Source organism: Mustelus asterias, chromosome 33 (assembly GCF_964213995.1).
Source record: "Mustelus asterias chromosome 33, sMusAst1.hap1.1, whole genome shotgun sequence".
In the NCBI taxonomy this organism is placed as follows: Eukaryota; Metazoa; Chordata; class Chondrichthyes; order Carcharhiniformes; family Triakidae; genus Mustelus; species Mustelus asterias.
Genome location: NC_135833.1, coordinates 2434152 through 2461570, shown reverse-complemented (window position 1 = coordinate 2461570; position 27419 = coordinate 2434152). Strand labels below are relative to the sequence as shown.

The 27419-nt window shown below is 50.1% G+C and overlaps 2 protein-coding genes across 2 annotated transcripts in view; both read right to left on the bottom strand.

Annotated features, from left to right (window-relative positions):
- The window catches only part of rce1a (Ras converting CAAX endopeptidase 1a), a 325304-nt gene that overhangs the window by 78987 nt on the left and 218898 nt on the right, over positions 1–27419 (bottom strand). The gene's annotated exons all lie outside the window — the stretch shown is intronic.
- The window catches only part of frmd8 (FERM domain containing 8), a 48089-nt gene continuing 41185 nt past the window's right edge, over positions 20516–27419 (bottom strand). The window contains exon 10 of the mRNA XM_078200938.1: positions 20516–20665. Coding sequence (XP_078057064.1) covers positions 20544–20665 — 122 coding nt within the window. The 3' untranslated portion in view covers positions 20516–20543. The remainder of the gene's footprint in view (positions 20666–27419) is intronic.

The window sequence follows — 27419 nt, the reverse complement described above, 5'->3', positions numbered from 1 at the left end:
ATGGGGATCGGGCCTGGGTGGGATTGTGGTCGGTGCAGACTCGATGGGCCGAATGGCCTCTTTCTACCCTGTAGGATTCTATGACTCAATGTGTGAAGTGTGGGCCAGGCTTCAGCAGACCAGCTGGGCATGTTCTCTCTTGTTGAGTTCACATTTTTTTTGCACAACTGGGTTTTTTGAAGACATCAAGGTATTTTCTCGATAAGGCACAGTCTATCACCAGCCGTGGGCAGCACTCTCAGGTTGGCCCGTCAAGCAGTTTGAGAGGCTCTGAAGTATTTCCATTCGCGACACCGAATCATTCAGAGAATCATGGAATCCCTACAGTGCAGAAGGAGGCCATTTGGCCCATCGAGCCTGCACTGACCACAATCCCACCCAGGCCCTATCCCCGTAACCCCACATATTTACCCTGCTAATCCCCCTGACATAAAAGGGCAATTTAGCACGGCCAATCACCTAACCCGCACATCTTTGGACACAAAAGGGACAATTTAGCATGGCCGATCCGCCTAACCCGCACATCTTTGGCACTAAGGGGCAAATTAGCATAGCCAATCCACCTAACCTACACATCTTTGGACACTAAGGAGCAATTTAGCATGGCCAATCCACCTAACCTACACATCTTTGGACACTTAGGGGCAATTTAGCATGGCCAATCCACCTAACCCGCACATCTTTGGACACTTAGGGGCAATTTAGCATGGCCAATCCACCTAACCTGCACATCTTTGGACACTAAGGGGCAATTTAGCATGGCCAATCCACCTAACCTGCATATCTTTGGACAGTGAGGGGCAATTTAGCATGGCCAATCCACCTAACCTGCACATCTTTGGACACCAAGGGGCAATTTAGCATGGTCAATCCACCTAACCCACACATCTTTGGACACTAGGGGGCAATTTAGCACAGCCAATCCACCTAACCTGCACATCTTTGGACACCAAGGGGCAATTTAGCATGGCCAATCCACCTAACCTGCACATCTTTGGACACTAAGGGGCAATTTAGCATGGCCAATCCACCTAACCTGCACATCTTTGGACACTAAGGGGCAATTTAGCATGGCCAATCCACCTAACCCGCACATCTTTGGACACTAAGGAACAATTTAGCACGGCCAATCCACCTAACCTGCACATCTTTGGACACTAAAGAGCAATTTAGCATGGCCAATCCACCTAACCCGCACATCTTTGGACACTTAGGGACAATTTAGCACAGCCAATCCACCTAACCTGCACATCTTTGGACACTAAGGGGCAATTTAGCATGGCCAATCCACCTAACCCGCACATCTTTGGACACTTAGGGACAATTTAGCACAGCCAATCCACCTAACCTGCACATCTTTGGACACTTAGGGACAATTTAGCACAGCCAATCCACCTAACCTGCACATCTTTGGTCACCAAGGGACAATTTAACATGGCCAATCCACCTAAACCACACATCTTTGGACACTAAGGGGCAATTTAGCATGGCCAATCCACCTAAACTGCACATCTTTGGACACTAAGGGACAATTTAGCATGGCCAATCCACCTAACCAGCACATCTTTCAGACTGTGGGAGGAAACCGGAGCACCCGGAGGAAACCCACGCAGACACGGGGGGAGAACGCGCAGACTCCGCACAGGCAGCGACCGGAGGCCGGGAATCGAACCCGGGTCCCTGGCGCCTGTGAGGCAGCAGCGCCAACCCCACCGTGCCATCCGGGAATGGGCACCCTTTCGAAAAGCTCTCAGGAAGCTTCCCTGCGCTCGAATAGTTAAACCAAGCTGATAAAGGGCGAGAGACACAAGTTTGCACATTCCACTTAATTCCTAATGCAGTCCAGAACCTCCCCAAGGACAGCCTGAGGCACAACAGAACCGCAGATTAGAGTAACCGGGGAGCCTTAACAATCGGAAGCATCAATCCGTTCATTAGACATCTAGGTTCAATTCACTAAAAATGTACTAACTGCTGAAACCTATAGCAAATCGGAGACTTGGAAAGGGGGAGAGAAAATGAAGGAAGCGATGTATTTAGTTGGATAAATCTGGTTCCAAATGGCATGTAACAAGTATCATCTTATTATCCGCCTTTCCCATTTATCAGCTCAGACCAGTCGCTAATGCGAGACATTACCTCAGTGCGCAGAACCCAATCACCAGCTACCTCTCATCAAGTATAAATACACCACTTAATCCCAACAAAGATTATATTCAATTCACGTTACTTTTCTGTCCACAGTTCAAGTCTCTACATTATATAAGAACTAGGAGCAGGAGGAGGCCATCTGGACCCTTAAGCCTGCTCCGCCATTCAATAAGATCATGGCTGATCTTTTCGTGGACTCAGCTCCACTTGCCCACCCGCTCACCATAATCCTTCATTCCTTTACTGTTCAAAAATCTACCTATCCTTGCCTTAAAAACATTCAATGAGGTAGCCTCAACTGCTTCACTGGGCAGAGAATTCCACAGATTCACAACGCTTTGGGTGAAGAAGTTCCTCCTCGACTCAGTCCTAAATCTGCTCCCCCTTATTTTGAGGCCATGCGCCCTAGTTCTAGTTTCACCCACCAGTGGAAACAACTACCCTGCTTCTATCTTATCTATTCCCTTCATAATCTTATATGTTTCTATCAGATCTCCCCTCATTCTTCTGAATTCCAATGAGTATAGCCCCAGTCTACTCAGTCTCTCCTCATAAGCCAACCCTCTCAACTCCGGAATCAACCTCGTGAATCTCCTCTGCACCCCCCCCATATAAAAAAGGAGATGGGCACTGCTTTGCTTTATACAGTAAATGGCAGAACCCTTAAGAGTATTGATAGGCAGAGGGATCTGGGCGTACAGGTACACAGGTCACTGAAAGTGGCAACGCAGGTGGAGAAGGTAGTCAAGAAGGCATACGGAATGCTTGCCTTCATCGGCCGGGGCATTGAGTTTAAAAATTGGCAAGTCATGTTGCAGCTTTGTAGAACCTGAGTTAGGCCGCACTTGGAATATAGTGTTCAATTCTGGTCACCACACTACCAGAAGGATGTGGAGGCTTTGGAGAGGGTACAGAAAAGATTTACCAGGATGTTGCCTAGTATGGAGGGCATTAGCTATGAGGAGAGGTTGGAGAAACTTGGTTTGTTCTCACTGGAACAACGGAGGTTGAGGGGCGACCTGATAGAAGTCTACAAGATTATGAGGGGCATGGACAGAGTGGATAGTCAGAAGCTTTTTCCCAGGGTGGAAGAGTCGATTACTAAGGGGAACAGGTTTAAGGTGCGAGGGGCAAGGTTTAAAGGAGATGTACGAGGCAAGTTTTTTACACAGAGGGTGGTGAGTGCCTGGAACTCGCTGCCGGGGGAGGTAGTGGAAGCAGATACGATAGTGACTTTTAAGGGGCGTCTTGACAAATCCATGAATAGGATGGGAATGGAGGGATACGGTCCCCGGAAGGGCAGGGGGTTTTAGTTTAGTCGGGCAGCATGGTCGGTGCAGGCTTGGAGGGCCGAAGGACCTGTTCCTGTGCTGTAATTTTCTTTGTTCTTTGCTGGAGGAGGAGTGGCAAAAAAAAGAATTCACAGCAATACGGCACGGTGGCACAGTGGTTAGCACTGCTGCCTCACAGCGCCAGGGACCCGGGCTCAATTCCGGCCTTGGGTCACTGTCTGAGTGGAGTTTGCATGTTCTCCCCATGTCTGCGTGGGTTTCCTCCGGGTGCTCCGGTTTCCTCCCACAGTCCAAAGATTTGCAGGTTAGTTGGATTGGCCATGCTAAATTGCCCCTTAGTGTCAGGGGCATTTATTTATAGTTTGACAAAGGGTCATCTGGACTTGAAACGTCAGCTCTTTTCTCTCCTTCCAGTTGCTGCCAGACCTGCTGAGATTTTCCAGCATTTTCTCTTTTGGTTCCAGATTCCAGCATCCCCAGTAATTTGCTTTTATTTAAAGGTTATTTTATTAGTGTCACAAATGGGCTTACATTAACACTGCAATGAAGTTACTGTGAAAATCGCCACACTCCGGCGCCTGTTCGGGTTACACTGAGGGAGAATTTAGCACAGCCAATGTGCCCTAACCAGCACGTCTTTCGGACTGTGGGAGGAAACCGGAGCACCCGGAGGAAACCCACGCAGACACGGGGAGAACGTGCAGACTCCACACGGACAGTGACCCAAGCCAGGAATCGAACCGGGGTCCCTGGCGCTGTGAGGCAGCAGCGCTAATCCACTGTGCCACCCATGGTATTTGACAAGGTAAATACGTGGGGTTACGGGGATAGGGCCTGGGTGGGATTGTGGTCGGTGCTGACTCGATGGGCCGAATGGTCTCCTTCTGCACTGTAGGGATTCTATGACGAAATATGATAGATTTCTCATGTCAGGAAAAGCTGAAGAGGCTGGGGGCTCCTTTCGAAAGATCTGATAAAAGGTTTCGAAGAGAGACAATGACGAGAGACAGAGTTTTACTCGTGGGAGAGTGTAAACACGGTAGTCAGCCTGATGGCCCAGTGATCAGCACTGCTGCCTCACAGCGCTAGGAACCTGGGTCCGATTCCTGGCTTGGGTCACTGTCTGTGTGGAGTCTGCACGTTCTCCCCGTGTCTGCGTGGGTTTCCTCCGGGTGCTCCGGTTTCCTCCCACAGTCCGAAAGACTTGCTGGTAAGGTTGCATTGGCCGTGCTAAATTCTCCCTCAGTGTACCTGAACAGGTGCCAGAATGTGGCGTCTAGGGGATTTTCACAGTAACTTCATTGCAGTGTTAAGATTAAGACTACTTGTGACTAATGAATAAACTTTAAAAAGGGATCCTGATGAAATGTTGTCCCTCTGGTGTGTACTTGACATGGGAGGGCGGGTGCTGATATTTTCCCACTCTGACAGAAAACACTAACAAAATATGGCCCAAGTCGATGTTTTATTCCTTTCCTGCGGGGTAAAATGCCACATATTCCCGACATCCATCCATCAAATCGACTCAAGAGGCCACAAGCTCACACCAGCACATTGGTCTGTAGATATTCCAATCTTATCAATAGGAAAAGTTTATTTATTAATGTCGCAAGTAGACTGACATTAACACTGCAATGAAGTTACTGTGAAAATCCCCCAGTCGCCCACACTCCGACGTTTGTTCGGGTTACACTGAGGGAGAATTTAGCATGGCCAATCCACCTAACCCACACGTCTTTGAACACTAAGGGGCAATTTAGCATGGCCAATCCACCTAACCTGCACATCTTTGGACACTAAGGGGCAATTTAGCATGGCCAATCCACCTAACTGGCACATCTTTGGACACTAAGGGACAATTTAGCATGGCCAATCCACCTAACCTACACATCTTTGGACACTAAGGGGCAATTTAGCATGGCCAATCCACCTAACCAGCACATCTTTGGACACTAAGGGGCAATTTAGCATGGCCAATCCACCTAACCTGCACATCTTTGGACACTAAGGGGCAATTTAGCATGGCCAATCCACCTAACCAGCACATCTTTGGACACTAAGGGGCAATTTAGCATGGCCAATCCACCTAACCAGCACATCTTTGGACACTAAGGGGCAATTTAGCATGGCCAATCCACCTAACCTACACATCTTTGGACACTAAGGGGCAATTTAGCATGGCCAATCCACCTAACCAGCACATCTTTGGACACTAAGGGGCAATTTAGCATGGCCAATCCACCTAACCTGCACATCTTTGGATACTAAGGGGCAATTTAGCATGGCCAATCCACCTAACCTACACATCTTTGGACACTAAGGGGCAATTTAGCATGGCCAATCCACCTAACCTGCACATCTTTGGACACTAAGGGGCAATTTAGCATGGCCAATCCACCTAACCCGCACATCTTTGGACACTAAGGCAATTTAGCACGGCCAATCCACCTAACCCGCACATCTTTGGACACCAAGGGGCAATTTAGCATGGCCAATCCACCTAACCTGCACATCTTTGGACACCAAGGGGCAATTTAGCATGGCCAATCCACCTAACCTGCACATCTTTGGACACCAAGGGGCAATTTAGCATGGCTAATCCACCTAACCTACACGTGTCTGGACACCAAGGAGCAATTTAGCATGGCCAATCCACCTAACCTGCACTTCCTGTAACCCTGCATATTTACCCTGCTAATCCCCTGATACTTGGGGGCAATTTAGCATGGCCAGTCAACCTAACCCGCAAATTGTTTGGACTGTGGGAGGAAACCGGAGCACCTGGAGGAAACCCACGCAGACATGGGGAGAACGTGCAGACTCCGCATAGACAGTGACCCCTGCTGGGAATGGTACCGGGGTCCCTGGCGCTGTGAGGCGGCAGTGCTAACCCACTGTGCCTTGTTGTAACAAAAGGCTTCGTTATCAGCCACGTCCTTTGAACATTTGGAAAACCAAACGGGTTTCAGCCCTGGTGTTTATTCTGAAGTGGAAGCGTCGCGGGCCAACGCAAACAGCCTCCTTTCCCACTTGTTGCCGGCATTATCAGTGCGGATGTGTTCCGAGTCTGGACGCAATGTACCTGCTCTATTATTCTAGGCAGCGTCGCTGTTTTGGTTTTCATGCAAGTAAAACACTGAGATGGAAGGAATGTTGTGGGCTCCCAGGCATTGCTCACATATTCCGTGGCTGAGGTTATTGTTTGGAACAGATCCCAGCAGTTAGGTCCGCGTCTTAACAATAACACCAGGGGGCCTGGTCATTCTTCAGGCAAGATGTCTGGCTGAATCAGTGATGGATCAGCAAAGGTCAAACAGAGCAACCACGGACAACCCCAAAGTGTAGGAGACGTACACTAATTTTCTCTGAATTTTCCTTTTGGATGTGTTTCATGTCTTCTCGGCTCTCCGTATGATCTGATTTACTATTGTCACATAGACTCCCTACAGCGTAGAAGGAGGCCATTCGGCCCATCGAGTCTGCACCAACAACAATCCCACCCAGGCCCTATCCCCGTAACCCCACATATTTACCCTGCTAATCCCTCTAACCTACACTTCCTGGAATGCTAAGGGGCAATTTAGCATGGCCAATCCACCTAGCCCACACATCTTTGGACACTAATGGGCAATTTAGCATGGCCAATCCAACTAACCCGCACATCTTTGGACACTAATGGGCAATTTAGCATGGCCAATCCAACTAACCCGCATATCTTTGGACACCAAGGGGCAATTTAGCATGGCCAATCCATCTAACCCGCACATCTTTGGACACTAACGGGCAATTTAGCATGGCCAATCCATCTAACCCGCACATCTTTGGACACCAAGGGGCAATTTAGCATGGCCAATCCCCCTAACCCACACATCTTTCGACACTAAGGGGCAATTTAGCATAGCCAATCCACCTAACCCACACATCTTTGGACACTAGGGGGCAATTTAGCATGGCCAATCCACCTAACACGCACACCTTTGGACAGTAAGGGGCAATTTAGCATGGCCAATCCACCTAACCTGCACATCTTTGGACACTAGGGGGCAATTGAGCACGGCCAATCCACCTAACCCGCACATCTTTGGACACCAAGGGGCAATTTAGCACGGCCAATCCACCTAACCCGCACATCTTTGGACACTAGGGGGCAATTTAGCATGGCCAATCCACCTAACCCGCACATCTTTGGACACCAGGGGGCAATTTAGCACGGCCAATCCACCTAACCTGCACATCTTTGGACACTAGGGGGCAATTTAGCATGGCCAATCCACCTAACCTGCACATCTTTGGACACTAGGGGGTAATTTAGCATGGCCAATCCACCTAACCTGCACATCTTTGGACACTAGGGGGCAATTTAGCACGGCCAATGCACCTAACCCGCACATCCTTGGACACTAAGGGACAATTTAGCACGGCCAATCCACCTAACCTGCACATCTTTTGGATTGAGGGAGGAAACCGGAGCACCCGGAGGAAACCAACGCAGACACGGGGAGAACGTGCAGACTCCGCACAGGCAGTGACGCAAGCTGGGAATTGAACCCAGGTCCCTGGCGCTGTGAGGCAGCAGTGCTAACCCACTGTGCCACCGTGCTGCCCTAAATTGAATTCAAATTCCACTATCTGTTCTATGTTCTATATCTTGGTTTCAGATGAAGGTCGGCACAACATCGTGGGCCGAAGGGCCTGTTCTGTGCTGTAATGTTCTATGCTGTGGCGGGATTCGAACCCAGGTCCCCCAAAACATTAACTGAGCTTCTGGATTAATAGTCCAGCGATAATACCACTAGGCCATCGGATCCCCGTGTATTGGGATATAGTGAAAAGTATTGTTTCTTGCGCGCTACACAGACAAAGCATACCGTTCATAGAATACATTGGGGAGAAGGAAAATTTTAAAGTTTATTTATTAGTGTCACAAGTAAGGTTTACATTAACACCGCAATGAAGTTACTGTGAAAATCCCCCAGTCGCCACACTCCGGCGCCTGTTCGGGTAACACTGAGGGAGAATTTAGCAAACTTTTGCAAACTGAATTTAAACTTTATTAGTGTCACAAGTAAGCTTACTCTCACCAACTTTTACAGATGCACCATAGAAAGCATTCTTTCCGGCTGTATCACAGCTTGGTATGGCTCCTGCTCTGTCCAAACTACTAAAGGTCGTGAATGTAGACTAATCCATCACACAAACCAGCCTCCCATCCATTCCCACTGCCTCAGGGAAAAGCAGCCGGCATAATTAAGGACCCCACGCACCCCCGGACATTCTCTCTTCCACCTTCTTCCGTCGGGAAAAAGATACAAAAGTCTGAGGTCACGCACCGACCGACTCAAGAACAGCTTCTTCCCTGCTGCTGTCAGACGTTTGAATGGACCTACCTCGCATTAAGTTGATCTTTCTCTTCACCCTAGCTATGACTGTAACACTACATTCTGCACTCTCTCCTTTCCTTCTCTATGAACGGTATGCTTTGTCTGTATAGCGTGCAAGAAACAATACTTTTCACTCTATCCCAATACACGTGACAATAATAAATCAAATCAAATCAAATCAGACGGTGCTGTGGGATGAAGAAATATTGCAGTAAGGGATAGTGGAGGAGCATTCTTGGCAGAGGACAAGGCCTATCTGTGTCTCAGGATGTAGAAAGCGCATCGCTCAGTACCCCTCACTCCAACGAGCTTGGAGTTCACCGGTAAAGGACAGAAATCGCAGCGAGCTGGCAGGTTAAAGTTTGGTATGGGCTCCATGAGTAGGTTTACATTAACACTGCAATGAAGTTACTGTGAAAATACCCTAGTCGCCACACTCCAGTGCCTGTTCGGGTAACACTGAGGGAGAATTTAGCACGGCCAATGCACCCTATGCAACACGTCTTTTGGACTGCGGGAGGAAACCGGAGCACCCGGAGGAAACCCACGCAGACACGGGGAGAACGTGCAGACTCCACACAGACAGTGACCCAAGCCGGGAATCAAACCCGGCTCCTTGTGAGGCAGCAGTGCTAACCCACTGTGCCCACCGTGCTGCCCACAAAGGAAAGGAGAGGGTGCAGAATGTAGTGTTACAGTCATAGCTAGGGTGAAGAGAAAGATCAACTTGATATAAGGTTGGTCCATTCAAAAGTCTGACAGCAGCAGGGAAGAAGCTGTTCTTGAGTCGGTCGGTACGTGACCTCAGACTTTTGTATCTTTTTCCCGACGGAAGAAGGTGGAAGAGAGAATGTCCGGGGTGCGTGGGGGGGGGGGGGGGTCCTCGATTATGCCGGCTGCTTTTCCCCGAGGCAGCGGGAAGGGTAGACAGAGTCAATGGATGGGAGGCTGGTTTGCGTGATGGGACTGGGCTATGTCCTGAAATGGGGGTCTCATCTTGCTGAGATACAGCTCAACCAACACTGGAGTGAATTCATAGCATCCCTACAGTAGAGAATGAGGCCATTCAGCCCATCGAGTCTGCACCCACAACAATCCCACCCACGCCCTATCCCCGTAACCCCACATATTTACCCTGTTAATCCCCCTGACCCTAAGGAGCAACTCAGCACGGCCAATCCACCTAACCCGCACCTTTTCAGACTGTGGGAGGAAACCGGAGCACCCAGAGGAAACCCATGCAGACATGGGGAGAACATGCAAACTCCACACAGACAGTGACCCAAGCCGGGAATCGAATCCAAGTCCCTGGCGCTGTGAGGCAGCAGTGCGAACCCACTGTGCCACCATACCACTGATCTACCAGCCCCCTCGGGGTGTTCACTGCACAGGGGGCACTGAAGAGGACATGGGAGACACATACGTGCAACTCAGGGGTGGGGGTCCGAGAATCAGTGGGCTCAGTGTGGATTCTCTGGAACGGGTCTGTGTCATACAGATTCTCTGGGCTGGTCTCTGGACTCGCTGGACCAGTGTTAGACTGAGCACGGTCACCATGTCCTGAATGAACCTTCGGTCAAAAGACAACCAATATTAATCTGACAACAAATCAGAATAGCAACCCTAGTGACCCAAGTATTAACCTCATGCGGAATAATAGGTGCCCCAAACACTATTTTCTGAAAGATATCAATCATGAACTTTGAATAAAATAACGTTACAGAAGTTGCTGGCTTTCTCAGAGTCATCATAGAATCCTACAGTACAGAAGGAGGCCATTCGGCCCATCGAGTCTGCACCGACAACAATCCCACCCACGTCCGATCCCCATACCCACACATATTTACCCTGCTAATCCACCTAACCTGCACATCTTTGGACACTAAGGGACAATTTAGCATGGCCAATCCACCTAACCTGCACATCTTTGGACACTAAGGGACAATTTAGCATGGCCAATCCACCTAACCTGCACATCTTTGGACACTAAGGGGCAATTTAGCATGGCCAATCCACCTAACCCGCACACCTTTGGACACTAAGGGGCAATTTAGCATGGCCAATCCACCTAACCTGCACATCTTGAACACTAAGGGGCAATTTAGCATGGCCAATCCACCTAACTTGCACACCTTTGGACACTAAGGGGCAATTTAGCATGGCCAATCCACCTATCCTACACACCTTTGGACACTAAGGGGCAATTTAGCATGGCTAATCCACCTAACTTGCACACCTTTGGACACTAAGGGGCAATTTAGCATGGCCAATCCACCGAACTTGCACACCTTTGGACACTAAGGGGCAATTTAGCATGGCCAATCCCCCTAACCTGCACATCTTGAACACTAAGGGGCAATTTAGCATGGCCAATCCACCTAACTTGCACACCTTTGGACACTAAGGGGCAATTTAGCATGGCCAATCCACCTATCCTACACACCTTTGGACACTAAGGGGCAATTTAGCATGGCTAATCCACCTAACTTGCACACCTTTGGACACTAAGGGGCAATTTAGCATGGCCAATCCACCTAACTTGCACACCTTTGGACACTAAGGGGCAATTTAGCATGGCCAATCCACCTAACCTGCACACCTTTGGACACTAAGGGGCAATTTAGCACGGCCAATCCACCTAACCTGCACATCTTTGGACACTAAGGGACAATTTAGCATGGCCAATCCACCTAACCTCCACATCTTTGGACACTAAGGGACAATTTAGCATGGCCAATCCACCTAACCTGCACATCTTTGGACACTAAGGGACAATTTAGCATGGCCAATCCACCTAACCTGCACATCTTTGGGCACTAAGGGGCAATTTAGCACGGCCAATCCACCTAACCTACACATCTTTGGACACTAAGGGGCAATTTAGCACGGCCAATCCACCTAACCTGCACATCTTTGGACACTAAGGGGCAATTTAGCACGGCCAATCCACCTAACCTGCACATCTTTGGACACTAAGGGGCAATTTAGCATGGTCAATCCACCTAACCCGCAAATCTTTGGACTGTGGGAGGAAACTGGAGCACCCGGAGGAAACCCACGCAGACACAGGGAGAACGTGAAGACTCCGCACACACAGTGACCCAGGCCGGGAATCAAACCTGGTTCCCTGGCACTGTGAGGTCGCAGTGCTAACCCACTGTGCCGCCTGGAATAATTATTTATCTGAGATTATTAGGGAAAGCTCTGTGATCCTGGAGAAGTGGGAAGGCCACCCACCAGGGGCAGCTAGTATTGGGATGGAGTCTCCAGGCCTTGGCACTGTTTGAGGGGGTCTCCCTGGAACCCGGAGCACTGGGGTGGGGAGGGTCCTTGCAGTCTAGCAAAGCAGAGGGAATCTCTGGCAGCAGTGGCACGGGCAGTGCGAGCATTTAGGATCACAGAGCGAGGTGGTGGAATTTGGGAGCATAGGCACAGGAGGCCATTCGCCCATCATATCAGTGCTGTCTCTCTGAAAGAGCGATCCAGTCACTCTTAATCCTCTACTCTGTCCCCGCAGCGTGAATCCAATTCCCTTTTGGCAACTTATTATCGGGTCTAATGACACCATCCAGTCAGGCAGCACAGCACATTCCACAGCATTGCAAGAATAGGGCATTCCAGGAATTTGCGAATACGGTTTGGTATGTGTATGTGTGTGTGTGTGTATATAGGAATCACACTGTTGCCAAGGGATTAAAAAAAAACACATTTTTTCTCTTGATTCTTTCATGGGCTGTGGGAATCATTGGCATTCATAGACTCCTCACAGCGCAGGAAGAGGCCGTTCGGGCCATTGAGTCAGCACCTACAGCAATCCCACCCAGGCCCTCGCAATTTAGCATGGCCAATCCCCCTAACCTGCACATCTTTGGACACTAAGGGGCAATTTATCATGGCCAATCCACCTAACCTGCACATCTTTGGGCACTAAGGGGCAATTTAGCATGGCCAATCCACCTAACCTGCACATCTTTGGGCACTAAGGGGCAATTTAGCACGGCCAATCCACCTAACCTGCACATCTTTAAACACTAAGGGGAAATTTAGCATGGCCAATCCACCTAACCTGCACATCTTTGGACACTAAGGGGCAATTTAGCATGGCCAATACACCTAACCCGCACATCTTTGGATTGTGGGAGGAAACCGGAGCACCCGGAGGAAACCCACGCAGACACGGGGAGCATTGGTTGCCCATCCACAATTGGCCCTTGAGAGGGCAGTTGAGAGTCAACCACATGGCTGTGGCTCTGGAGCCACATGTAGGCCAGACCGGGTAAGGACAGCAGATTTCCTTCCCTAAAGTGAACCAGATGTGTTTTGTGACGAATCAATGATGGTTTCATTGCTATTGCTGCCTCACAGCGCCAGGGAACCAAGTTCAATTCCGGCCTCGGTCACTGTGTGTGTGTGTGTGTGTGTGTGGAGTTTGCACGTTCTCTCCGTGTCTGCGTGGGTTTCCTCCGGGTGCTCTGGTTTCCTCCCTCAGTCCAAAGATGTGCAGGTTAGATGGATTGGCTCTGCTAAAAGCGTTCGATAAGGTCCCCCATGCAAGACTTCACGAGAAAGTGAGAAGGCACGGGATTCAAGGGGCTGGTGCCTTGTGGATCCAGAACTGGCTTGCCTGCAGGAGGCAGAGAGTGGTTGTAGATGGGTCTTTTTCTAAATGGAGGTCGGTCACCAGTGGAGTGCCCCAGGGATCTGTTCTGGGACCCTTGATGTTTGTCATTTTCATAAATGACCTGGATGAGGAAGTGGAGGGATGGGTTGGTAAGTTTGCCGACGACACGAAGGTTGGTGGTGTTGTGGATAGTTTGGAGGGATGTCAGAAGCTGCAGCGTGACATAGATAGGATGCAAGACTGGGCGGAGAAGTGGCAGATGGACTTCAACCCAGATAAATGTGTAGTGGTCCATTTTGGCAGGTCAAATGGGATGAAGGAGTGTAATATCAAGGGCAAGACTCTTAGCAGTGTAGAGGATCACAAGGACCTTGCGGTCCGGGTCCATAGGACTCTTAAATCAGCCTCGCAGGTAGAGGAGGTGGTTAAGGCGGCGTATGGTGTGCTGGCCTTCATCAATTGAGTGATTGAGTTTAGGAGTCGGGAGATAATGATGCAGCTTTATAAGACCCTCGTCAGACCCCACTTGGAGTACTGTGCTCAGTTCTGGTCGCCTCATTACAGGAGAGATGTGGAAATTATTGGAAGGGTGCAGAGAAGATTTACAAGGATGTTGCCTGGATTGGTTGGCATGCCTTATGAGGATAGGTTGAGGGAGCTCGGTCTTTTCTCCTTGGAGAGACGAAGGATGAGAGGTGACCTGATAGAGGTGTACAAGATGTTGAGAGGTATAGATTGGGTGGATTCTCGGAGGCTTTTTCCCAGGGTGGAAATGGCTGCTACGAGAGGACACAGGTTTAAGGTGCTGAGGAGTAGGTACAGGGGAGATGTCAGGGGTAAGTTTTTCACTCAGAGGGTGGTGGGTGAGTGGAATCGGCTGCCGTCAGTGGTGGTGGAGGCAAACTCGATAGGGTCTTTTAAGAGACTTCTGGATGAGTACATGGGACTTAATAGGATTGAGGGTTATAGGTAAGCCCATATATAAGCCAAGGTAGGTAGGGACATGACCGGCGCAACTTGTGGGCCGAAGGGCTGGTTTGTGCTGTATTTTTTTCTATGTTCTAAATTGACCTTAGTGCCAGGAAGATTAGCAGGGTAAATACTTGGGGTTGCAGGGATGGGGCCTGGAGTCGGTGCAGACTTGATGGATCAAAGTCCAGCAGCAGGACCAAGCAGCCCCGTTTGATTGGCATCCCATCCGCAAATATCCACTCCCTCCACCACCGACGCTCAGTAGCAGCAGTGTGTACCATCTACAAGATGCACTGCAGCAGCTCACCAAAGATCCTTCGACAGCACCTTCCAAACCCACGACCACTTCCATCTAGAAGGACAAGTGACAGCAGATACATGGGGAACACCACCAGCTGCAAGTTCCCCTCCGAGCCACTCACCATCCCGACTTGGAAATATAATTGGCCGTTCCTTCGCAGTCGCTGGGTCAAAATCCTGGAATTCCCTCCCGAACGGCATTGTGGGTCAACCCACAAGACAAGGACTGCAGCGATTCAAGAAAGTAAGAAGTCTCACAACACCAGGTTAAAGTCCAACAGGTTTATTTGGTAGCAAATGCCACTAGCTTTCAGAGCGCTGCTCCTTCGTCAGGTGGAGTGGGGGATGTGCTCACAAACAACCGCACAACCTCAAACAGACCATTGTCCGCAGCAAACTACCCAGCCTTCAGGAGAACAGTGACCACGACACCACACAACCCTGCCACAGCAACCTCTGCAACACGTGCCGGATCATCGACACGGATGCCATCATCTCACGTGAGAACACCATCCACCAGGTACACAGTACATACTCTTGCAACTCGACCAACGTTGTCTACCTGATACGTTGCAGGAAAGGATGTCCCGAGGCATGGTACATTGGGGAAACTATGCAGACGCTACAACAACGGATGAATGAACACCGCTCGACAATCACCAGGCAAGACTGTTCTCTTCCTGTTGGGGAGCACTTCAGCGGTCACGGGCATTCGGCCTCTGATATTCGGGTAAGCGTTCTCCCAGGCGGCCTTCGCGACACCGCAGGGTCGCTGAGCAGAAACTGATAGCCAAGTTCCGCACACATGAGGACGGCCTCAACCGGGATCTTGGGTTCATGTCACACTATCTGTAACCCCCACAACTTGCCTGGACTTGCAAAATCTCACTAGCTGTCCTGTCTGGAGACAACACACATCTCTTCAACCTGTGCTTAATGCTCTCTCCACTCACATTGTCTGTACCTTTTAAGACTTGATTAGCTGCTCCACCTGACGAAGGAGCAGCACGCTCCGAAAGCTCGTGGCATTTGCTACCAAATAAACCTGTTGGACTTTAACCTGGTGTTGTTAAGACTTCTTACTGTGCTTACCCCAGTCCAACGCTGGCATCTCCATGTCACGATCTCCATGTCACGATTGTGTGGCTTTTGCTACCAAATAAACCTGTTGGACTTTAACCTGGTGTTGTTAAACATCTTACTGTGTTTACCCCAGTCCAACGCCGGCATCTCCAGGTCATGATTGTGTGGCTTTTGCTACCAAATAAACCTGTTGGGACTTTAACCTGGTGTTGTTAAACTTCTTACCACGATTCAAGATGGCGGCTCACCACCACCTTCTCAAGGGGCAACTAGGGATGGGCAATAAATGCTGGGCCCAGCCAGCGACGCCCATGTCCCACGAATGAATAAAAAAACCCACAGGAACAAGTCCTTCGGCCGGTGCCGGTCAATATAACCCTAGCTAAACTTAAAGCCCTTCTGCCCTCACTCGGACCGTATCCCTCGATTCCCTCCCTCTTCATGTACCCATCCAGATGCTTCTTAAACGTCGCTAACGCGCCCGCTTCCACCACCTCCTCCTCCTCTGGGGTCGAATGGCACTGTCGGGGATTCTATTCCAGGCTTTTATTTTGGATTAATCAATTAATTGAATTCTTAATTCGATTGGAAGCTAATTGAGGCGGGGAGGGGAGGAAGAAATCTGATCAGAAAGAACAGGCTTAAATAAAGGAAAACTTTAATTCACATTAGTAAGAAAGGCATTGTGTTGAATGCCGCAAGTCTACAAAACACTGTGCATTATAAACAGTTAGTAGGAACAAACCAATCGCCCCGTCAGAATGAAGTGGTTAATTCGTACAAAGCAGATCAGACCACTAAAGAACGGGAGGTGAAATTCTGCTAAACTCTCAAAAATCGTACTGGAATCGGTTACCCTATTGTAGTTTAATTCGCAAAAAAAAAACACCACAATGCACACACACACCGGAGTTTCCTTTTTGGATTCAGTTCAGTGCAAGCACTCCATCAGGGAAGGTAGGTATACTTTTGCTAGGTCAGCACAGCTCCGAATGCGGGTTGAGCTTGAAAGCAACGAAGGCACCTGCGTTCAGGAATGCAATACATTTTTGCTCGGACTGAAGTCCAAAGTCTTTGAAATAAAAGCAAGTTACTGCGGGACTGCTGGAATCCGAAACCAAGAGAGAAAATGCTGGAAAACCTCAGCAGGTCGGGCAGCGTCTGCGGGGAGAGAAAAGGGCTGACGTTGCGAGTCCGGACGACCCTTTGTCAAAGGTGTGACAATCAACTTTGTAAGAAGTTTAACAACACCAGGTTAAAGTCCAACAGGTTTATTTGGTAGCAAACGCCACACAAGCTTTCGGAGCCGCAAGCCCCTTCTTCAGGTGAGTGGGAATTCTGTTCACAAACAGAGCATATAAAGACACAGACTCAATTTACATGAATAATGGTTGGAATGCGAATACTTACAACTAATCAAGTCTTGATTACAACTTACAACTAATCAAGTCTTGATTAGTTGTAAGTATTCACATTCCAACCATTATTCATGTAAATTGAGTCTGTGTCTTTATACGTCCTGTTTGTGAACAGAATTCCCACTCACCTGAAGAAGGGGCTTGCAGCTCCGAAAGCTTGTGTGGCTTTTGCTACCAAATAAACCTGTTGGACTTTAACCTGGTGTTGTTAAACTTCTTACTGTGTTTACCCCAGTCCAACGCCGGCATCTCCACATCATGACAATCAACTTTGGCAGGGAACCGGAGCACCCGGAGGAAACCCGCGCAGACACGGGGAGAATGTGCGGACTGCGCACAGACACCCACCCAAAAGTCACCCATTAGCATCGACAAAGTTAAAGCAAAGTTTATTTATTAGTCACAAGTGAGGCTTAGATTAACACTGCAATGAAGTTACTGTGAAAATCGCCTAGTCGCCACACTCCTGTTCGGGTTACACTGAGGGAGAATTTAGCACGGCCAATCCACCCTAACCAGGATGTCTTTTGGACTGTGGGAGGAAACCGGAGCACCCGGAGGAAACCCACGCAGACACGGGGGGGAGAACGTGCAGACTCCGCACAGACAGTGACCCAAGCCGGGAATCGAACCCGGGTCCCTGGCGCCGCGAGGCAGCGGCGCTAACCCACCGTGCCGCCCCAAGGGTCGTCGAGACTCAGAACGTCAGCTCTTCTCTCTCTCCTGACAGATGCGGCCAGACCTGCGGAGATTTTTTCCAGCATTTTCTCTCTTTGGGTTCAAGGTCTTTTAAACAGTCCCGTTAAACGACTGGGCCTTGGGAGTGACTCCCTGCGACCTTACCTTATCAAAAGCCGTCGGCGCGCCTCCGTTACGTGGAGGGAGGGATATTAAACAAGCCCCCGTCCAGTGCTCAGAGACCCCATGGCAACATTTCAAGGCCGCAGCCTTTTATTTTTGGGAGGTGGAGGGGGTGCGGGGGATTGCCAGAGTGCTTTTGATTGCGTCAAAGAGGCATCCCAACCACGCGCGGGGTCCGGTGGTGCCATCTAACAAGTTCGATTTCAATTCGGAACGCTGAAGGCAGCCTCTCTGGGGCTCTGATTAAACGTGAACGGGGCAAGAAAGAAAACCAAGGGCTCGTCCGCTGGTATCGCCTTGCTGCCCCCGTCCCAGAGGAAGTGGAATGTAATGAAGCATCGGAAAGCTCACTGACTACAAGACGTGCATTAAAGGCTAATCCCAGTGTTTAGGGTGTGTTAGTTGCCTCCTCTCCCCTGCCCTCCGATCCTCCCGCCCTGTCACCCACCTGTAGGCACCCAGGACAAGATATCGCGCAGGTTTAACAAAGACCACGGAAGGCACCACTGTGAAAGGACAAGATACCGTGAAAGTGACGACGAAAGGCCTGTCAGCCGTGGGAGGTTCTGATAACGGCCCGTGCCCCCAAGTGTTTAAACGGGAATAGCCCCCTCCCCTCACTCTCCAGAGGCTGGCTGCCCACCTTTCGAGCTTTTTTTCACCCACCTTTGGGCTAAACCGCGGGCTCGCCGCAGAGATAAAGCTCCCCCCCTGCTTCGGCAAGGCGCTTTGTCCCAAGAGGTTTGTGCTAAATTCTCCCTCAGTGTAACCCGAACAGGCGCCGGAGTGTGGGCGACTGGGGGATTTTCACAGTAACTTCATTGCGGTGTTAATGTAAAGCCTTACGCATGACACGAATAAATAAACTTTAAAAACTTTGTCACAAGTCAGGCTTACATTAACATTGCAATGAAGTTATTGTGAAAGTCCCCCAGTCACCACACTCCGGAACCTGCTCGGGGAACACTGAGGGGCAATTTAGCACGGACAATGCACCTCAACCAGCATGTCTTTGGACACTAGGACAATTTAGCAGGGACAACCCACCTAACCTGCACATCTTTGGACACTAAGGGGCAATTTAGCATGGCCAATCCACCCAACCTGCACATCTTTAGGCACTAAGGTGCAATTTAGCATGGCCAATCCACCTAACCTACACATCTTTGAACACTAAGGGGCAATTTAGCATGGCCAATCCACCTAACCCACACATCTTTGGACACTAAGGGGCAATTTAGCATGGCCAATCCACCTAACCCACACATCTTTGGACACTAAGGGGCAATTTAGCATGGCCAATCCACCTAACCTACACATCTTTGGACACTAAGGGGCAATGTAGCATGGCCAATCCACCTAACATGCACATCTTTGGACACTAAGGGGCAATGTAGCATGGCCAATCCACCTAACCGGCACATCTTTGGACACTAAGGGGCAATTTAGCATGGCCAATCCACCTAACATGCACATCTTTGGACACTGAGGGGCAATTTAGCATGGCCAATCCACCTAACCCACACATCTTTGGACACTAAGGGGCAATGTAGCATGGCCAATCCACCCAACCCACACATCTTTGGACACCAAGGGGCAATTTAGCATGGCCAATCCCCCTAACCTGCACATCTTTGGGCTGTGGGAGGAAACCGGAGCACCCGGAGGAAACCCACGCAGACACGAGGGAAGAACGTGCAGACTCCGCACAGACTGTGACCCGAGGCCGGGAATCGAACCCGGGTCCCTGGCGCTGTGAGGCAGCAGCGCCAACCCACCCGTGCAGGTGAAGGCCAACGGTGTGGGGCTAGCGCAGCCACCTACGAGCCGTGCGTGCCATCAATCAGACGATGGTACCTGTGCTAGATTGAGTGGATGACATACCTCCCCCCCTCCAACCAGCTCTTACACAAGACCCCCTGATACAGTGGAGAGACCTTCACCCCTTTCAGAGCCCGCGCGCGATTTCTCCTAGAAATGAAAGGACCAAAGGGGGCAGAAGGACATGATTTATCCCACCGCGCCGTAGAACTGCTACATTCCTACAATCGAGTTCATACAATTCTTAAATAGACAAAGTTTTATATATATATATATAATATAGATTTGTAATTTCAATGGTTCCTCCAAGGTTCGAGACTGGCTAATTGGGATCCGGGAATACCGCACAATCTTGCGTCAGGGAGCCTCCTGCAAACGTGACTTGAAGAACAAAGAAGGTGTCACGCTGCTTAGTGTCTGCAAGCTCTCTCCAATCCGCCAGATTGTGGGGTTCAGTTTTGACTCTTGGCAAACGCCTGGTTTTGTTTCCCCACCCCCCCGCCCAAAACCATCGTCACCCCGCCTACCACCACCTTCGGTCCTCTTTGGGAATATACGGCATCCCTCCACACACCCCCCCCCCCCCCCCAACCCCAACCCACACCCCTCGCCCTTGGAACCCTTCTTGTGTCGATGAATGGCCTCAGCCTTGCTCCAGCGTCTCTGTGACCTCCACCGCACTGTAAGTGGAGGTCGGGCCCTGGGACAGCTGCCGGGTAAAGAACGACGCCGCTCTCTTGGGTTTCACCCGCTTGATTTCTTTGCCTGGGAACGAGAGAGAGGGGGGAAAAAAGAAAAGGAACAAGATAAACGACTGGTGTTCACACACCTCAGGAGATCCCCAAAGCGACACACAGCTCCAGTGAAACACTTCCTGAAGTGCGCTCATTCCAGTGACAGAACAAACGCGGCAACTTCCACACACACACGCAGATAGGCGCAAGGGGCAGAGCAGCGGGTTAGCGCTGCTGCCTCACAGCGCCAGGGACCTGGGTTCGATTCCCGGCTCGGGTCACTGTCTGTGCGGAGTCTGCACGTTCTCCCCGTGTCTGCGTGGGTTTCCTCCGGGTGCCTCCAGTTTCCTCCCACAGTCTGAAAGACGTGCTGGTTAGGTGCTAAATTCGCCCTCAGTGTAACCCGAACAGGAGTGTGGCGACTAGGGGGACTTTCACAGTAACTTCATTGCAGCGTTAATGTAAGCCTAGTTGTGACTCTAATCAACTTAAGACTTGAAAACGAGAGGATATAGGTTTGAGGTGAGGGGAAAGATTTAAAAGGGACCCGAGGGGCAACTTCTTCACGCATGCGTGTGGAATGAGCTGCCAGAGAATCATAGAATCCCGACAGTGCAGGAGGCCGCCATTTGGCCCATCGAGTCTGCACCGACCACAATCCCACCCAGGCCCCATCCCCGTAACCCCACATATTTACCCTGCTAATCCCTGTGATACAAGGGTCAATTTAGCATGGCCAATCCACCTAACCTGCACATCTTTGGACACTAAGGGACAATTTAGCATGGCCAATCCACCTAACCTGCACATCTTTGGACACTAAGGGGCAATTTAGCACGGCCAATCCACCTAACCTGCACATCTTTGGACACTAAGGGGCAATTTAGCATGGCCAATCCACCTAACCCGCACATCTTTGGACACTAAGGGGCAATTTAGCATGGCCAATCCACCTAACCCGCACATCTTTGGACACTAAGGGACAATTTAGCATGGCCAATCCACCTAACCCGCACATCTTTGGACACTAAGGGGCAATTTAGCACGGCCAATCCACCTAACCTGCACATCTTTGGACACTAAGGGGCAATTTAGCATGGCCAATCCACCTAACCCGCACATCTTTGGACACTAAGGGGCAATTTAGCATGGCCAATCCACCTAACCCGCACATCTTTGGACACTAAGGGACAATTTAGCATGGCCAATCCACCTAACCCGCACATCTTTGGACACTAAGGGGCAATTTAGCACGGCCAATCCACCTAACCTGCACATCTTTGGACTGTGGGAGGAAACCGGAGCACCCGAAGGAAACCCACACAGACAGTGGTCGAGGCGGGTACAATTACAACATTTAAAAAGCATTCGGTTAAGTACATGGATGGGAAAGGATGAGAGAGATAGAGGGCCAAACGCAGGCAGTCGGCACTCGCTGGGAGGACACCACGGTCAGCATGGAGCGGTTGGGCCGAAGGGCCAGTTTCCCTGCTGTATAGCTCTATTACTCTACACAGAGTGCTCCGCTGGCCAGATAACCCGCTTCTTTTTATCTTTGATGAGGGATAATCGCAGATCCCCCCCCAAGGACAGCCAGGGAGAAATCCACTGCTCTTCTCCCAGTAGCAGCGGGGTCTTTAAGGGGGGCAGATGAGGCGCCTCAGTTTGATGTCCCCTCTGAAAGACGGTACACTGACCCTCAAGAGGATCACTGGGAGCACCGGCTTAGAGTGGCAGCTGAACCCACAGCTTCTGGCATTGGAGGGGAGACGCTTTCCTGCAACGCCCACACCCTGTGGAGCCACAGCTAACACCGCCCCCCCCCTACCCCATCACTCTCAGAGGTCAGGCAAAGTCCAGATGAAGGTCTCCAAGATTGCATCCCGTGCTTTAAGGTTTCTGGACTTTATGAACATTTTTGAAGTGACACCAGGTCCCCACATAATCCCAGCAACCGCAAACCAGGGTAACTAACGTTGTGGGGAGCGGTTGCCACAGACCACCCTGACACCTCGGGTACCTGACCTGCATTCATTGGTCAGGAGGGTTTGAATGGGTGGTTGGCACCGGACAAGCGACCAGCCTCCCCCAGAACCAAGTTGAAGTTTATTGATTCGCGTCACAAGTAAGGCTTACATTAACACTGCAATGAAGTTACTGTGAAAATCCCCCTCGTGGCCACACTCCGGCGCCTGTTCGGGTTACACGGAGGGAGAATTTAGCACGGCCAATGCACCCTAACCAGCACGTCTTTCGGACTGTGGGAGGAAACCGGAGCACCCGGAGGAAACCCACGCAGACACGGGGAGAACGTGCAGACTCCGCACAGAGAGTGACCCAAGCCGGGAATCGAACCCGGGTCCCTGACGCTGTGAGGCAGCAGTGCTAACCACCGTGCCGCCCTATGTACTCTGTGAGCGGTATGCTTTGTCTGTACAGCACGCAAGAAACAATACTTTTCACTGTATACTAACGCATCTGACAATAAATCAAATCAAATCAAATGTTAAGTCGATCTTTCTCTACACCCTAGCTATGACTGTAACACTACATTCTGCACCCTCTCCTTTCCTTCTCTATGAACGGTATGCTGTCTGTATAGCGCGCAAGAAACAATACTTTTCACTGTATGTTAATACATGTGACAATAAATCAAATCAAATGTTAAGTCGATCTTTCTCTGCACCCCAGCTATGACTGTGCAGAATGTAGTGTTACACTCTCGTTTCCTTCTCTATGAACGGTATGCTTTGTCTGTACACGCGCAAGAAACAATACTTTTCACTGTATCCCAATACGTGTGACAATAATAAATCAAATCAAGTCAGCTATGTTTTGTCTGGACAGTGCGCAAGAAACTGCCCTTCTGAGCTGGGGAGCAGGACACCCACAGGAAGGAAGGCAGGTTTGATTTTAAACCTGCAGTTCAGACCCACAGGGTCAGTTGTGCCGTGAAAATTCACGTTTTTAAAAAAAAAGTGAAGCGTCACGAGTAGGCTTACATTAACACTGCAATGAAGTTACTGTGAAATTCCCCCGAGTCACCACACTCCGGCACCCGTTCGGGTCAATGCACCCTAACCAGCACGTCTTTCGGGCTGTGGGAGGAAACCCGGAGCACCCGGAGGAAACCCACGCAGACACGGGGAGAACGTGCAGACTCCACACAGACAGTGACCCAAGCCGGGAATCAAGGTGACCACACCAGGGGGGGGGGGTTTGGGACAGAATAAGTTGTCCAAAATGGTGTACACTGCTGATTTATATCCACCCCTTACTCATCAGGGTGGTGGGCGAGTGGAATCGGCTGCTGTCAGTGGTGGTGGAGGCGAACTCAATAGGGTCTTTTAAGAGACTCCTGGATGAGTACACGGAGCGTAATAGGATGGAGGGTTATAGGTAGGTCTAGAAGGTAGGGATGTGTTCGGCACAACTTGTGGGGCTGAAGGGCCTGTTTGTGCTGTAGTTTTTCTATGTTTCTATCTCATTGTGTTAGCTAATAAGCGATGCATTACAGCACTGAAGTGCCCCTTACTGCAACCCCGCTGCTGTCAGACTTTTGAACGGACCTACCTCATCATAGAATCCCTACAGTACAGGAGGCGGCCATTCAGCCCACTGAGTCTGTACTGACCCAGGCCCCATAACCCTCATTTACCCTGCTAATCCCCCTGACACCAATTTAGCACGGCCAATCCACCTAACCCGCACATCTTTCGGACTGTGGGAGGAAACCGGAGCACCCGGAGGAAACCCACGCAGACACGGGGAGAATGTGCAGACTCTGCACAGACAGTGACCCGAGCCGGGAGTCGAACCCGGGTCCCTGGCACTGTGAGGCAGCGGTGCTAACCCACTGTGCCACCTTGCTGCCTCACGTGGGCAATTGGGACCAGCTTACTGGGTTTTTTTTTTAAAAAGGGCCGGCATGTACAGGCTGGGCCGAAGGGCCCGTAAACCTTTGTGACTAGCGCGCAAGAAGCAGTACTTTTGACTGTATACTAATACATGTGACAATAAATCAAATGTATTAAGTTGATCTTTCTCTACACCCTATCATAGAAACCCTACAGTACAGAAAGAGGCCATTCGGCCCATCGAGGCTGCACCGACCACAATCCCACCCAGGCCCTACCCCCATATCCCTACATATTTTACCCACTAATCCCTCTAACCTACACATCTCAGGACACTAAGGGGCAATTTTAGCATGGCCAATCAACCTAACCCGCACATCTTTGGACTGTGGGAGGAAACCGGAGCACCCGGAGGAAACCCACGCAGACACGAGGAGAATGTGCAAACTCCACACAGACAGTGACCCGAGCCGGGAATCGAACCCAGGTCCCTGGAGCTGTGAAGCAGCAGTGCTAACCACTGTGCTACCGTGCCGCCCTAGCTGTGACTGTAACACGACATTCCGCACTCGCTCCTTTCCTTCTCTATGAATGGTATGCTTTGTCTGTACAGCGTGCAAGAAACAATACTTTTCACTGTACACTAATACATGTGACAATAATAAATCAAATGTATTAAGTTGATCTTTCTCTACACCCTAGCTATGACTGTAACACTACATTCTGCACTCTCGCCTTTCCTTCTCTATGAACGGTATGCTTTGTCTGTATAGCGTGCAAGAAACAATACTTTTCACTGTACCCCAATACATGTGACAATAATAAATCAAATCAAATTAGTAGATGACCATCTTAAGAGCCAGCAAGTTGATGAACGAGACCCAGTTCTAATCCTAAACCAGCAAGGCGTTTCCTGGATAGGAGGTACAAGCAGCAAAACCTCTTGCCGAAGGATGGTTATTGTGGGAAACACAAACAGCGCTCATCCTTTCCATTTCAATTTTATTGGCCATTTTACTTCCTGAGACGCAGACATTCCATCCTTCCCCCTGTCGGGAGTTGAGCAACAGGCCAACACTTCCACATTGTGCTGCGGCCAGATAACAAACAGGAGTTGTTTCATTCTGATTCCAACTGACTCAAGAACAGCTTCTTCCCTGCTGCTGTCAGACTTTTGCCGGTACGCTTGCCTTTATAGGATGGGGTATAGAGTATAAAAGCTGGAGTCTGATGTTGCAGCTGAATAGAACGCTGGTTAGGCCACATTTGGAGTACTGCGTCCAGTTCTGGTCGCCGCACTACCAGAAGGACATGGAGGCTTTGGAGAGAGAGTGCAGAGAAGGTTTACCAGGATGTTGCCTGGTATGGAGGGTCTTGGCGATGAGGAGAGATTGGGTAAACTGGGCTTGTTCTCCCTGGAAAGACGGAGAATGAGGGGAGACCTAATAGAGGTGTACAAAATTATGAAGGGTATAGATAGGGTGAACAGTGGGAAGCTTTTTCCCAGGTCGGAGGTGACGATCACGGGCTCAAGGTGAGAGGGACGAGGTATAACTCAGATATCAGAGGGACGTTTTTTTACACAGAGGGTGGTGGGGAGCCTGGAATGCGCTGCCAAGTAGGGTGGTGGAGGCAGACACGCTGCCATCGTTTAAGACTTACCTGGATAGTCTCATGAGCAGTCTGGGAATGGAGGGATACAAACGAATGGTCTAGTTGGACCAGGGAGCGGCGCAGGCTTGGAGGGCCGAAGGGCCTGTTTCCTGTGCTGTACTGTTCTTTGTTCTTCTTTGTTTTGAATGGACCTACCTCGTATTAAGAGGATATTTGGCACGTCGAGTCGACACTGACGTTCTGACAGAGTACCTTACCCAGGCCTTAATTGCCGCAGTATCCCCGTATCACCACACATTTAACATGGCTAAACCTACACACCTTTGGACACTAAGGGGCAATTTAGCATGGCCAATCCACCTAACCTGCACATCTTTGGACACTAAGGGTCGCCAGTTTCCTCCCAGTCCACAGATGTGCGCGTTAGGTGGATTGGCCATGCTAAATTGCCCCTTGGTGTCCAAAGATGTGTAGGTTAGGTGGATTGGCCGTGCTAAATTGCCCCTCAGTGTCCAAAGATGTGGTTAGGTGGATTGGCCATGCTAAATTGCCCCTTAGTGTCCAAAGATGTGCAGGTTAGGTGGATTAGCCGTGCTAAATTGCCTCTTAGTGTCCAAAGATGTGCAGGTTAGGTGGATTGGCCATGCTAAATTGCCCCTTAGTGTCCAAAGATGTGCAGGTTAGGTGGATTGGCCATGCTAAATTGCCCCTTGGTGTCCAAAGATGTGCAGGTTAGGTGGATTGGCTGTGCTAAATTGCCCCTTGGTGTCCAAAGATGTGTAGATTGGGTGGATTGGCCGTGCTAAATTGCCCCTTGGTGTCCAAAGATGTGCAGGTTAGGTGGATTGGCTGTGCTAAATTGCCCCTTGGTGTCCAAAGATGTGTAGATTGGGTGGATTGGCCGTGCTAAATTGCCCCTTGGTGTCCAAAGATGTGTAGGTTGGGTGGATTGGCCATGCTAAATTGCCCCTTGGTGCCTGGAGGATTAGCTAGGGTAAAAGTGTGGGGTTACGGGGATAGGACCTGGGTGGGATTGTGGTGACTCGACGGGCCGAGTGGCCTCCTTTGGAACTGTAGGGATTCTATGATTAAGAGCCTGCCAGCGCACTGATCCATTACTGGACTGAACAATTACATTTATTCCCCTTTCAGCATTCGACTGCTGCTTGTGTATTTTGGAGAGATATATCCGAGGGTTGGACTTCCTCGGAGTGCTGGCCGGCTGACAAATCCGTGAACATTCCTCGGCGTGGTATTTCAATGCGATCATCTTGTCTGCGCTGTCTGGATTCGCAGCACTGCTTTGACAACGCA